The 13,496-nt window shown below is 37.3% G+C and overlaps 1 protein-coding gene across 1 annotated transcript in view; it reads left to right on the top strand.

Moving 5' to 3' along the window:
• Positions 1-13,496, top strand: part of CPLANE1 (ciliogenesis and planar polarity effector complex subunit 1) — a 63,220-nt gene that overhangs the window by 19,973 nt on the left and 29,751 nt on the right. Inside the window, exons 17-28 of the mRNA XM_068423306.1 lie at positions 2,654-2,882; positions 3,121-3,254; positions 4,922-5,139; positions 5,443-5,607; positions 6,693-6,828; positions 7,232-7,341; positions 8,511-8,672; positions 8,831-8,939; positions 9,305-9,608; positions 10,072-11,002; positions 12,196-12,356; positions 13,324-13,460. Of these exons, the coding sequence (XP_068279407.1) occupies positions 2,654-2,882; positions 3,121-3,254; positions 4,922-5,139; positions 5,443-5,607; positions 6,693-6,828; positions 7,232-7,341; positions 8,511-8,672; positions 8,831-8,939; positions 9,305-9,608; positions 10,072-11,002; positions 12,196-12,356; positions 13,324-13,460 (2,796 nt within the window). The remainder of the gene's footprint in view (positions 1-2,653; positions 2,883-3,120; positions 3,255-4,921; positions 5,140-5,442; positions 5,608-6,692; positions 6,829-7,231; positions 7,342-8,510; positions 8,673-8,830; positions 8,940-9,304; positions 9,609-10,071; positions 11,003-12,195; positions 12,357-13,323; positions 13,461-13,496) is intronic.

Below are 13,496 nucleotides of genomic sequence, written 5' to 3'. Positions count from 1 at the left end.
GTCTTCCAGCTGGCTCATCTTGCGGCACATGGGGACAGCCTGCTTCTGTGCCTTTAAGATTTCCTTCTTGAAGAGTATCCAGCCTTCCTGGACTCCTTTGCCATTCAGGAGTGCCTCCCAGTATATTGATTTTTTTTTTTTTATCTCAAGAGGTTTTTTTTGGTTTTCCCATGCTTTGAGGTTAGTGATCTAAATCTGATATTCATAGAATCATATCATAGAATCATAGCATAGCTTGGGTTGGAAGGTACCTTAAAGATCAAGTAGTTCCAACCCCCCTGCCATTGGCAGGGACACCTTTCCACTAGACCAGATTACTGAAAGCCCCATCCAGCCTGGCCTTGAACACTTCCACCAGGAAGGGGGCATCCACAACTTCTGTGGGCAGCCTGTGCCAGTGTCTCAGCACCATCACAGGAAAGAATTTCTTCCTAATATCTAATCTACATCTACCTCCTTTCCATTTAAAACCATTTCCCCTCATCCTATCACTATATTCCCTGATAAAGAGTCCCTCCCCATCTTTCCTGTAGGCCCCCTTTAAGTACTGGAAGGCTGCTGTAAGGTCTCCCCAGAGCTGCATTTCTCTAGGCTAACCGCAACTCTGTCAGCCTTTCCTCAAAGGGGAGATGCTCCAGCCCTCTGATCATCTTCCTGGCCCTCCTCTGGACGCGCTCCAACAGCTCCATGTCCTTCTTATGTTGGGGGCCCCAGAGCTGGATGCAGTATTCCAGGTGGGGTCTCACGAGAGCAGAGCAGAGGGGCAGAATCACCTCCCTCGACCTGCTGGTAACTCTTCTTTTGATGCAGCCGAGGATACAGTTGGCCTTCTGGGCTGCAAGTGTACATTGCTGGCTCATGTTGAGCTTCGCATCAACCATCACCCCCAAGTCCTCCTCCTCAGGGCTACTCTCAATCTACTCTCCACCCAGCATGTATTTGTGCTTGGGATTGCCCCAACCCATGTGCAGAACCTTGCACTTGGCCTTGTTGAACTTCATGCGGTTTGCACGGGCCCAGCTCTCCAGCCTGTCAAAGTCCCTCTGGATGGCATCCCTTCCCTCCAGTGTGTCGACTGCACCCCACAGTTTGGTGTCATTGGCAAACTTTCTGAGGGCGCACTCAATCCCACTGTCCGTGTTGCCGACAAAGATGTTAAACAGCACTGGTCCCAATACTGACCCATGAGGAACACCACTGGTCACTGGTCTCCACAAGGTAAAAGGATGCTGTATTTTTTTCACCTAAATTAAACAACATTAGAATTTTGTGGTTCTTGCACTACTTTTGCCTGAAGATGTGGCTCTAACTGACTTTGATCCTCCTAAAATTGAGAGAAAGTCTGTGGCTAGCAAATAGTTGAATTGTATCTGTGATATGGTGTGACCCAAACTGAAAAGCCAGAGGGTAGCATTTTTTGCTTATTTCACGTCGAGCTCTTGAAAGCCAAAATGCTTCAGACACCATATCATCAGAACAAGTGGGAATGTCAAGTTGGTATGTTGTTGAAGTAGTACTTGTTAGTTTAAGTCCTGCTTTTCAGCATTTTTCTGAGAATTAGTACTCATCACATTGGGTAGTTTGTCTATTTGCTGCAAGAGATACTGTTTAAAGATTCACCTTGTTAGGAAATCTTTGGTTTCAGAGTTAATTTTTCAAAGTGATTTAATGTCCACAGGAATGAAAAGTTATTTGGAAGTATTTTAAGTACTCTACTAGTAAGTGGACATTATAGCGGCAAATATTTCTCTACAATATTAACTTATTTTGATTTGCTAGATTTTCTGCAGTGTATTTGAATACATTGGCTATTTTTAACGTTTTTGTACTACAACATGCACTGGTATATATTTCTTCGTGGTCTTTTGGGTGTTTTAATCAGACAACTTTCCAGATAAACCTACAAAACAAGACCTTGATTTTAATACTTGCATTAGTCAAAGATCCATGTACATGGTGAGACAATCTTGGAAAAACTGCGTTGCACAAGCTGGATTAGTGTGAATATTTCGCTAAATAATGTCATTGCCTGAAAAGTAAACAGAAATTGCGAGAGAAGCAAATAGCTCCTTAGAGTTAATGTTGATCAGCACTTCTCCAGGAAAACCAGGAAGTAAAACCTTGGAAAACAAATCTAAACATCAAGAAACAAGGAGATACTAAGTTTATCTTCAATCTGTCTCAATACACTCTCTTAAAATAATGTACTAATCTTTCTCAAAAATGCATTGTAGCTTTCTGACTTCTGCAATAAGTAGCACAGTGAGTACAAACAACATGGGTACACTAGGAAAACCCTCAGAATTTCCATTTATCACAGGTGTACCCTCTGGAGTATCCTAAGCATATGTAGCATACTTGCAAATGTTCCGTCAGTGTGATTAAATCTTTAAAGGAAGAATAACCCACAAGTTTTGTACACGCTTGCATATCTCGCATTATTAAGCAGAAAAATATGCTGCTCACTATTATATCATAGCATGAGCTGCATCTGCCCACTGCAGATAAACCCCGTAGCATGCCTCCAATAAAGTAAAGAGCAATTGTACACTGAAATGAATCCAAAAGCAATGTGAACATATGAATTCTAGGTTATTCATCTGATGGCATGCAGATTTATTTAAACTTTAAAATGTGTTTTTTTGTGTCACAGACTTATCTCCTCGTATTATTCCGCTGCAACACTGTTTGGTTACCAGAGCTGTCAGGGGCCAGAACCTTTCATCTGTGTGGACAGCTGAATATGCTCTTGATTTGTTCTTTATTGGTGGACTCATTCCAGAGGCTGTGTGGTTAACACACAAACTTGGGGACTGGAAACTGTCTGTTTCAATTGGTATGGCCTACCAGCTGTATTGTCAGAACTCTGATAAATTCTCAAGGTAAATTTGAGCTTGGAATTAGTGTACTGTATTTTGTTATTGATGTTATTTGCATGAAGTTCATTGTAACAAGGTATATAATTTGCCTCAAAAATTCATATTCCCAGACTCCTAGTAGGTGTAGGACCTAACATTTTAGGATTAGTTATTTTGTCTTAGATATTAATTTGAGAGCTTCATTAGATTATCTGTGTGTTTTACTTTGTATTTAATGAACAGTTTCGTGTTATACTTTCAGACTGAAAAAGACAGAGTGTCAGCTGCCATTAAGCTTATCACCAATGCAGACTTTTCAGGAAAAGTTACAATCTTTGTTAGGACAACCAGTTACTTCTGAAACATCAGGATGTATTAAATGCAAGCAGTTTACAGGTATACAAAATTATAAATAATGGTGTTTATTTTTCATGTTATTTCACTGCATAGTCTATGCTATACGCTGTCTTAAAAAGAAACAATTACCTCGTCTTTTCCAATGTGTGCATTACTGTTACAATGTATTCAAATACTTTAATTTTATAGGGGTCTTTGATCATTCTAAAAATGGACTATATTATCAATCTTGTCTTCTTCGTGTGTCCAGCCAAAGCCTTATTTGACTGTATTTGATAATAACTTCAATTTGGAAGAAAACTGGAGTTTCATTAAAACAGACAAAAAAAAATGTTCTGAAGCAAATGCAAATGTATTTACAGTATGGAAAGTATCATCATACTTTAAACACCATCATGTAACTAATTTTATTTTTGCCTTTCCTTTCTTTTAAAGGGGGAGGGGGTAGTCTCTCATAGCCTGACAGCTCCATGTCCCCAGGTCCAACAGCTAGCAAGGCTGGGAATGTATTCCCAGTAGGCACATGCACAAACACAACACGCATATACAGCTGGCCACGCAGATCAACACCTACAGCTGTGCTCAGCACTTGCACAAACAGCACCAACACTCCCATCCTGCTCCCGTCTTGCTAGACAGGATGAAGGTCTGTATATACGTGGCTATGCGTACAATGTGGATCCCCCCAGTAGGTGAGTCTCCCAAGTTGCAGGCATCTGCATATATGAGCCCCCAAAGCCCCAGGTGCACTCCATTTTCTGGTACAGACCCACTCACAGATACTCTCTTCCCACCACACACACACTCTCTACACACCTCCACAGTAGCTGGCCTTGAATATACAGTCCATCCAGTAGCTAGCTGGTCTGTGATCCTCAGTCTTTCCAGGTCCCTCACCTTGGAGATGTACACACTTCTTTCTGGCAGGTGGTAATGACTCCCTTGGTCCCTCTAGTATCTAAATCCCTTGTCTTGCCCTTAGAGACATGCAGACACACAAGCAGGTCCCCCATTCTCTCTCATCTCTCCAGCAGTTGGCCAGGTCTTCACTGGTCCCTCCAGTCACTGCCAACTCCTGTGGTCTCACTCTTGCAAGAGCAAGATGCACACACCCCTAGCTCCCAGGACACTTCATTTACTCATCAATTAGTCTGACTTGATACTTGCTAGCACTGACACATTCACTTACATAGCCTCACTTGCTCCACTTGCTGGCACTATGGATGCATGGGCACTCTGACCAGTGGTCCCACTCGTTGCTGGCACTTGATTTGACTTAACTCCAATCTCTGCAGTTGCTAGTGTCCCAAACACACAGGCTTTCTGAACCACAGTCCTGTTCCAGTTGGTGGCACTTGAAGTCCTATACACAGACACACAGGATAGAGAGTCTGTCTATAACCTAGTTTATACCTGCTTGATGATAATGATTTGCCAGAACTTTATGCCAAGCAAATGCATGGCTGGAAAGTTCAATTCTCTATCTAGAAAGGCAATAGCTTCTCCTTTAATGTGTCAAAACCTAAAATTAATAAGTAATACTATTTTCAAATGTGAGAGAGCTTACCTTAAAGCAAGTAAATGTGATGTGTACATTGTAATAGACAAATGCAAATTCTGAGAATGTAGCCTCATAATTTCAGAATGAAGGCCATGTATTAACTGAGTCAATTAATTTATCAGTTTCTGTGCTTAATGTTTTATAGATCCCATTGAAGAGGAAGATGCAAATGTTCTTTATAGTTCAATACAGGAACTACTGAAAGCAGCTGTTATGGCAGATGCTGACATTCTCTCAGAGACATTTCAGCTTTTGATGGAGTCTGCCAAGGATCTTAGCAGAAAATTGTATGGTTTAGTTCCAGATGGGCTTTATCTTCCAGCACCACCATTATACTGTCCTCAGCCAGCTTCCCTCAGTGAAGTAAGCATGCATGGTAGAAGTTTCTTGGGTCTTTGTTTGAATGCATTTATGAAATAACCATGATCTTTATTTTCCTTCCTTTCAGCTATTTTTTCTGTTTTTCACATGTCCATTCATTTACTTAAGTAGCATCATAGTAATAAGAAAGTACGTGTGCCTCTGTTTTTTCCATAAAGGATCTATGCTCTAAAGAGGAAGGAAAAAATTCTTAGGAGCAGAAACAAAGTTTAGGTCAGATTCCGTATTGTATATGTCCTTTGTAATTTTGGGGCTTGTTTTTGTCTTGAAATTTGCATTTTTCAGGATGACTGCAATGACATTCTTTTGAAAATTGAGAGAGAAAATCGTCAGAAAGTGTCAGGAGTTCTTCAGCGAATTATCCTGCTCTTCCGGGCTGCTCGTTGTTCCTGCCCTGCAGCACAGTGGTATGTTGCACAACTGAAGTGGGCAAGAAAAGTTATGCAAAAAGTAAGCATTTAACTTTTTTTTTTTTATAACTTGATTGTCAGTCATAAATCTTATTGACAAGCGTGCAATTGCATTGCAGAAGCATTCAGTCTCATCTGGACTTTGATATCATGTTTTTTACATGTCGTCTTCAGTTTTGCACTCCGTGTTCTGTTCTTTTAGGAAACCAGAACTTAAAGATGTAGAGTATCTGCTTCATAGAAGTGTCTCCTTTTATATGTCTTCCTGTACCCAATTGCTAACGTACAAATTCTTTTTTTTTTTTTCAATTTGAAAGAAACAAGCTGATTTTAATTGGGAGTTATAGCTGTTAACTAGAAGTGTGTTCCAGATCACTTACGGTTGAATATATAACAGAGAACGTGATGCTCACTTCAGATAAAGTTGTCACCTTAGTGCACAGAGCACAGGACTTATAAGATCACACCTGTGCATTTTGTTTGCACAGAACCAAGCTCGTAACATATTGATTATAAAATTTTGTGTAAATTTAGGCTTTTCTTAGGTCATTGTTACACAGCCACTTAAAGAAGATTGTCTTGCTACAGAAGGGGGTGTATATGACTGTCTGCCCTCCCTCAACCCCCCTGCACCAGCCTTCATGCAATAATCCAGATCAGGAACTGGTCTGACTGACAAGTATTTCCTTTTGTTTGCTCATTGCATGGTCACATGCTTGATGCTGGCAGGGGGAGGTGATCAGAAGTACTAACTGAAACAGGAGGGAAAGGTAGTCTGCCTTGGTTGACAGCAGCCTGGACTGTGTTGGATTAAACTCGTTTCTTAATTGTGATCTTAGTTCTTCTTACACCGTGTTGCTCTTGTGTTTCACAGTAATCATGAGTACTATGCAAAGAAAAGCATTTTTTGTGCTATAGCTCGTACTGAAAATATTCCTTTAAATGGATTTTCAGAATATAGATTTGAAGAAAACTGAAAGCAAGCTTAAGGGAATTTTACTGATCTTGGCAGTATTCTGCTAATAACTGAGAGGCTGTATATTTGGTAGTCATACATACAGAATTTTAACTGATTTTTATTTCCATTTTGATTGGTTTTTATTTCTTTATTTTTACTATCTATAGATCCGAATGAAAGGATCTCTTCCTCCGCTGAGTCCGTTCCCAGAGACTTTGCTTCATTACTCCAGTTTCCGCACTGTTTTCTTTAGATCTGCATCTGGAGACCATCAGTTTGATGATATTACCTGTAAAATTTTAGGTCTGTATACAATAAAATAGAAGAATTTAGAGCTGGAAAAAGAACACAAGTGAGAGTCCACAGGTGCAAAGAAACTTACTAGCTTGAAATAGTATGCTGCATTGTGTACAGAAATATGTTCACTTTCCAGCTTTTGTGTTAGTTATCAAAACTCTTAATCTGAAAATTGCTATTCTGGATTGTTGTGTGTGTTACAGATCTGACGGATGTGAAAGAACGTGAACACTAAGTGGGACTGCAGAGCTCTAGCTGCAGAGCATTATTGAAAACTCGAGAATGACTAATTTTTTTTTTTAACTACTGTTAAGATAATGTTAATTCCTTTCTTCTAGCTAAAAATCTTAAGCTGTTTTATTTCATTTTTTTAAACAGAATCTCACCATATTGCATGTTTGTGTCATAGGTTGGTTCAGAGAGCTATGTGCATTGTGTTGGATGTTTCATGTTCGTGAACGATTATCTGACAACTGTAGGCGATACCAAACTGCAAGGGAAAATATTAACAATCATAAGGTAATTATATTACTAAAATAGTAAAGATACATTTTAATGGCATAAAGCTTTAAGAATAATTCTAAAGGTCTGCTGTATATTTCTGTGAGAACTTTTATTTGCTTAATAGGACAAAATCAGCACAGTGCTATAATATGCAGTAAGTATTTGATGCTACAGCATAGTGCTGCCCATGTAAACTACATCCTTCTAATAGTATTTCTGTTGGGCTTTTGCTTGGTATTTAACTCCGGTAATTGAAGAGATGCTTCCAGAAGAGCAATAGTTTCTGCACTTGTTGTCTACCTAAGTATTTACTTCTTTTTCTTTTTCATTAGATTAAGATAGTTTGGGTGTTTCCTGACCAATGTGTGTTTAACGCACCAAAAAATGGTTTTCAAAAAGAACAATGAAAAATATTAAAATTTAATTGTGGTTTCTCTACTTATACCCTCATCAATTGATGTCAGAGGTCAAGGAAGAAAAAAAAAGAAACTACTAGCATGATATTTGCAATATATTCTATAACAGTACAGATGTTGATTTTTGTCCTATCTAGTCTAGCCACTCAGCTGTCCTTAGCAAAGGTTGCTTCCTTTTTAAAACAAGTCCAAAATTTCTCTTCATCAGAAAAATCAAGCTTGAAATAAACAGGATAGCTCTGTTTCAAATAGTAGAATATGCTGATTTTTCTGTGCTTTGTGCTGTGGTGACAAATGTGATAGAAACCACTGACTGTTTCAAAGTAAACTGATCTATCTTAAAAGCCTCTTGACTGACTCGAATGTCTTGCTCCCAAGAAAGAATTTATGATCATGTTAAGTCACAGTAAATTTATTTACTTCACATGGCAATTCAGTATATTTAATCAGTTATGGCTAGTTTAGGCAAATCCTCAAGTTCTGCTCTGAATGACTGCAAGCAGACTCTTCAGCAGAGTGTTAATAGAATTATTTCCTAAACTGGTTTTAAAAAAGCTCTTTTTTTTCCTTTCTGTTTTATTTTGTGTAAGTTATGGTCCATTACAACCTTGATCTGTCTCCTAGCATCATATACATCTCTGGCAGTTACATTAGAGATTTTTATTTTCTGTTGGCTAGGAAAGAATCATTACAATTTGCAATGTATGAATAATTTAACTGAAGTATATTGTTCATATCAATGTTTCTATAGCAAGGCTGTTTTTTTAGGATCTGCAGAAGAATGAATATGATGCCTCCACAGTTGAGCATTGTCTGAATGCAGTGGAGTGGGCTTGTCGAATGCTTCCTTTCTGCAGGTTCATGAATGTTGAAGAGTTAATTCAAGATGTAATTTTGAGTTTGCTTGGAGAATTGCCGCCAGTGAAAAAGGTAAAAGACATTAAAGCTAGAACAAAAGCAGTAGAGATTATCACAAATGTTTCTTCTTGTAAAAGCTACTGGTTAGACTTTCTAGTGATGAAAATTTTGTTGGAAGTTATACCTTACTTGTATGTTAGCTACTTGAAAAGATACTTTATTTTGCGCAGGTGGCAGAGATTTTTGTAAAAGCATTTCCTAATCCTGAAGATATAAGAGTTCCATTAAGAGATAAATATCATGAACTTCAGCAGCGACTCAGACACAGTATTGTTAAAGGTAATGTGCATCCTTCAGGAAATATTAAACGAACTTTCTTTTTTTACCCTACTTAGTCACTTGTGACAATACCTTCTTTCATACTCCATGTAAAACAATTATTATAGTTTTCAGTTAGACAGCTTTGAGAGAGTTTTGTGGCAAATTCTGTATTTTCTTTCTGATATGTCTATACCAATAACAGAATATCATTACTTCCAAGTTGATTGTGTTTTTTCACTTTATCACAGTTTCTGTCTGTATTTCTAAATGGCTGTAATTTATGATGATTCAAAGTTTATTCATGTCCCAATTTGAGAGAATAATTGAAAACTGAAAACTGAGAAGTTTGCATTTAAATCTCTTGGTTTTCTTTCTTTTGGTAGGTTCTGAAAGTGAAGAAATTATGTCTATTATACAGGCTACCGAAAAAGTGAGAATGAAGGCCTTGAGATGTGTAATAAGGAACATAGGCCCCATAGAAATTAATATATGGGAGCCAGCAGAAGAGGGAGCAGCAGATGATGAGAAACACTGTTATGACAGGTTCTCATTAGGCACTACTCTAAGCAGAAGCACACTTACTGATCTTGAGAATCCTCAGGTGTATAGTGATGCTGACACAGCAGATACACTTTCTGATGCTTTGTTTACTGAAGAAACAAGAGCTCAAACACCTTCACTGCAAAGGTATGAAAAAAATTGCAGCAGAAAGCTTTCTATTTAAATAAATGAAAAGGAAAAACAAAAGCTGTCTTTGACTGTTCAAGTAATCTTTTCACCAAACACGATAATTGTCACTTAGGGTAATTTATCAAATGAAGGATTACAAATTTACCAAATCTTAGAACTGCCAATGTTATATCAGTTACTATGTGACTAATATGTTATTGAAGTGTAACTTATTATCAGCTGTGACCTTTCATATATGAGTTGCTGTGAGTTGCTGAGTTGCTGTCTATCTAAAAACTATGGATTTTGCATTTGATTGATTTGACATTTAACCTTATATTACTGTAAATTTGGGTGTTAATTTCCCTTTTTTAACAATAGAGGCAGAAAAGGAGCTAATGTTGCATTTGCTTATTTTTTCATGTAATTCTTCTTAAAATGGATTTTGGCATTAATGGTACTTATGTTTGTTGTCTCACAGGGATGATGAACGTCAGACACAAGGAGAAATAGGTAGCAAAAATACCACATGCAAGATAAAAGCTCTTAGCTGGAAGACAAAGCATAAAGACAAAGTATATGGAAAAAACACGCATGATCAGTGTAATTTGCCTATAGTTGGTGCATGGGAATTTGAACGTGATGATGATGAATATGTTATTTTTTTAGAACTCTTTTTGAGTTATGTGCTTGAGAGAGACCTGATAAAGTACAGTGACCTTGGAATTCCATTTCTTACTAGCTTTTCTGGACTCCTTCGAGAGCATGAATTAAACTCACTCTTTTTTGATGTTCATACAACACTAAAACGTCGACAAGGCAAAATTAGAAGTCAGAGTGTGTTTAGAGCAGGGTCTTGCTATACTGTCAGCCTGGCATCTTGTGATCCTGAAACAGTGTCTGTCTATAATGAAAACCAAAATATTTTGAAAAATCCAACCATTGTACAGTCCATTGTACAGACAACAGAACCTCCTGTGCGTAACCTAATGAAAGGACTTAATGAAGGATTGTTTGGTCTAAAACACAAGTCAATTTACAGAGCTCAGAGCAACAATCAAGGAGTCACTGTTGCACCAGCAAGCCAAACCTTTCCTAACCATTCTTTCTCTAGTCTGCAAACTCAGGCTTCTAAATACATTTACAAAACTGTAGATACAGTTGATATTGTACCAGGAGAAGAGCTAGCTATAGAATTGATGGGTAAGTTGAGCAATATTGCAAAATTGCTTGAGTGGATGATCAGATGGTCTGATAAAAGACTGCTCTGTGGTTCCAATAAACAAGATTCCTTAGAAGAGATTCTCCCAATGATACGTGTGAAAATGTCAGCAGCTGCTGTCCTTACTTCTTTGTGGCTGTTGGAACAGTTATACAGAGATGGATCTCGGACAAAGAGCATAACATCTAAGGTAAGAAGGAGGATGTGGTAAGTGTCAATGGAATGTGTGAGTTAATTATGCCAGTAAAGAAAATCACACGCATGTTATACTTCATAGTTCTGTTCTCAGTAAAATCTGAAATATTGATTAATAGCCTTTCCTTTAAGAGTTGTTAGGAAATTGTTCCAGGAATATTGGAATTCTGTCTATAGGAAGACTGGTTGGAGATTAAAGTTCTCTTTGGAAGTCCTGTTTAAAATCTGATTTATCTAGATACCACATTATTTGAGCAAATTCCTCCAAGTTTGGCCATTGTGTCTAGTTTTGGACATCATCTTTGAAGAAACCTAGTATTGGAGATAGAGGATGGAAAAACAAGACACAGAATAAAGAAATGGTTTCTCTGGGGAGACTTGAATTTAGATTCATTTGTATTTGAGGACAGTGCAGATACAGTCTGACTGGAATATTTAAACTAGTTAAAGACTGGTGAAAAGTGACTTTTGGATTTCTGTCTAGCACTGTTACAGAGTTGGAGAATGTGTGTTGATGTAAAAGAGATTTGCCAAAAGAACCTGATAAGTATTGCTTTATTTTATATTTAGGGACAACTGGATCACATATTCTCTTTAATTAAGTCTACATGAAAGGCTTTGAGGGGAGAGGGTTGTAGGGTTTTTTTTGAGAAGGCTTTTCTCCCAGATCAAAAGAGATTCTTTTCTTGGTTTTGGTTTGTATTTTCTGTTTTCTGACAAGTGCTACCTGTATTTTACTTACAACTTACTGCCAAAATTTTGTGTGTGCATCTAACTGCATGATTATGTATGGCTTTTTGCCTCTCGTCCTGTCTTCAGTGATAATTTTAGAGTTTTGTATTATGCGTGTTGAAGACCAAATCTTATTGTATATGTTCGTATAGAGTGTATTTAATTGTCACATACCATCTTTGACAATTGATGCTCAGTTGATACTGACAAATCTCTTATTTTATGTTTCCTTTGGATAATTCAGAGGACCATTGCTTCACTTAATGCAAAAAGGGGCAAAATTCAGGTTCCACAGGCAGCTGTAAATCCAGAATTTCTCAGCTCTATAATAGAGAAAAGGACGAAGTTAACCATAAACATACTATATGAAGTTATTGTGGGCTTTTTTTAAGTATCAGGTATCTTTTTTTTTTTTTTTAACTAGTGAATTTTCATTATGATTATTGTTATTAATAGAGTCCGGATAATCAGTATGTGAAAGAATTTGCATCTCTATCAGAAGCCCAGTCTAGGACAGAGAAAGAAAGTACTATGGATGAAGGCTCTTCCATACTGGCCAATCCTCCTCTTGATGCCCAGAGTGTACAAGTCTATGATCTCTGTGAAACTGATTTTGGGTAATTTTTTTTTTTTTAACCTAAGAACTCTAATTGATAGTATTTTTTTCTGCTAAGCAGCCTGTCAGTATGAGGAGTTCTACTGTTATTGTGTCTTATATGCATGTTTAATTTTGAGTGCAAAGGCGAACTCATGCATATTGTTTACAGCTGCATGAAGCAGATTAAATATTCTCCATCAGCAGACGTACCTCTACATAGAAAACAATGTAGCTGTTGCATATGAAGTGAATTGTACATGGTTGCTTATAAACTTAGTGATCTAAAAATGGAATCTAGATTTCTGGTATAATTGATATCATGGTTTTCTCAAAGAATTCAGATAACTTCCACTCTCTTTAGTGTAGTTTTCTTCATGTTGAGAGTTCATGTTAGTTTATTTTTCCCTGGATCTGTAATTTAGCTATATTCATAATTGTGCCTGTCAGAAAAATAGATGGAAAAGGCAGTAGATATTTTGTTAGTATCTTACACAGTTCTGAAGATGGAGATTCCTTAACCTGAAGTCCTTTGTGCCATTTCTCTTCATCTTCTGCTGTACTAAAGAAACAAAAGATCTTTGGTATTAGTATTCTGAGACATTATTGTGTGTCTTCTCTGACAAGAGGTTGTTTTTTTTTTAATAAAGGAAGTTTCTGTGAGGGAGATAAATGTAATCTCAACCAGATGATTTTCAGGTCTTGGTGCAGTTTATACCTTCCATATTTTTGGTAGACCATATGTGTTGGTTACATTTTTCTGAAAAGAGCCCATCTGAAAGACTGTACCATTAATGTCACTAAAATATAACAGCTATACCAAGAAATAATACTAACCTGGTTTAAGTGAAAATCGGAAAATTTATATGAACATTGATTATATCACAGCAGTGTTTATTTTACAGTTATGCACTAGCCTGCAATCTTACGCTAAGTCAGATAATGTATTATTTCTATTGTTAATTACGTTTTGTAATTCCAATTACCAGAATGTCTACAAAGTCAAAATATTTTGATAAGAAGGAAATTAATCATGGGAATTATTCTGTACCTCATATGACTGAAGACCTTAATGATGTGGAACCATTTGTTCTGGAGGAGATAGATGTAATATCAGAAAGAGAAGGTTTGTTTTTATGGTGTATCCTTTTATTATGGTCTG

Source organism: Nyctibius grandis, chromosome Z (genome assembly GCF_013368605.1).
Source record: "Nyctibius grandis isolate bNycGra1 chromosome Z, bNycGra1.pri, whole genome shotgun sequence".
NCBI classification, from domain to species: Eukaryota; Metazoa; Chordata; class Aves; order Nyctibiiformes; family Nyctibiidae; genus Nyctibius; species Nyctibius grandis.
Note: the sequence above shows the minus strand (reverse complement) of the source record. Positions and strands in the feature narration are given on the sequence as shown.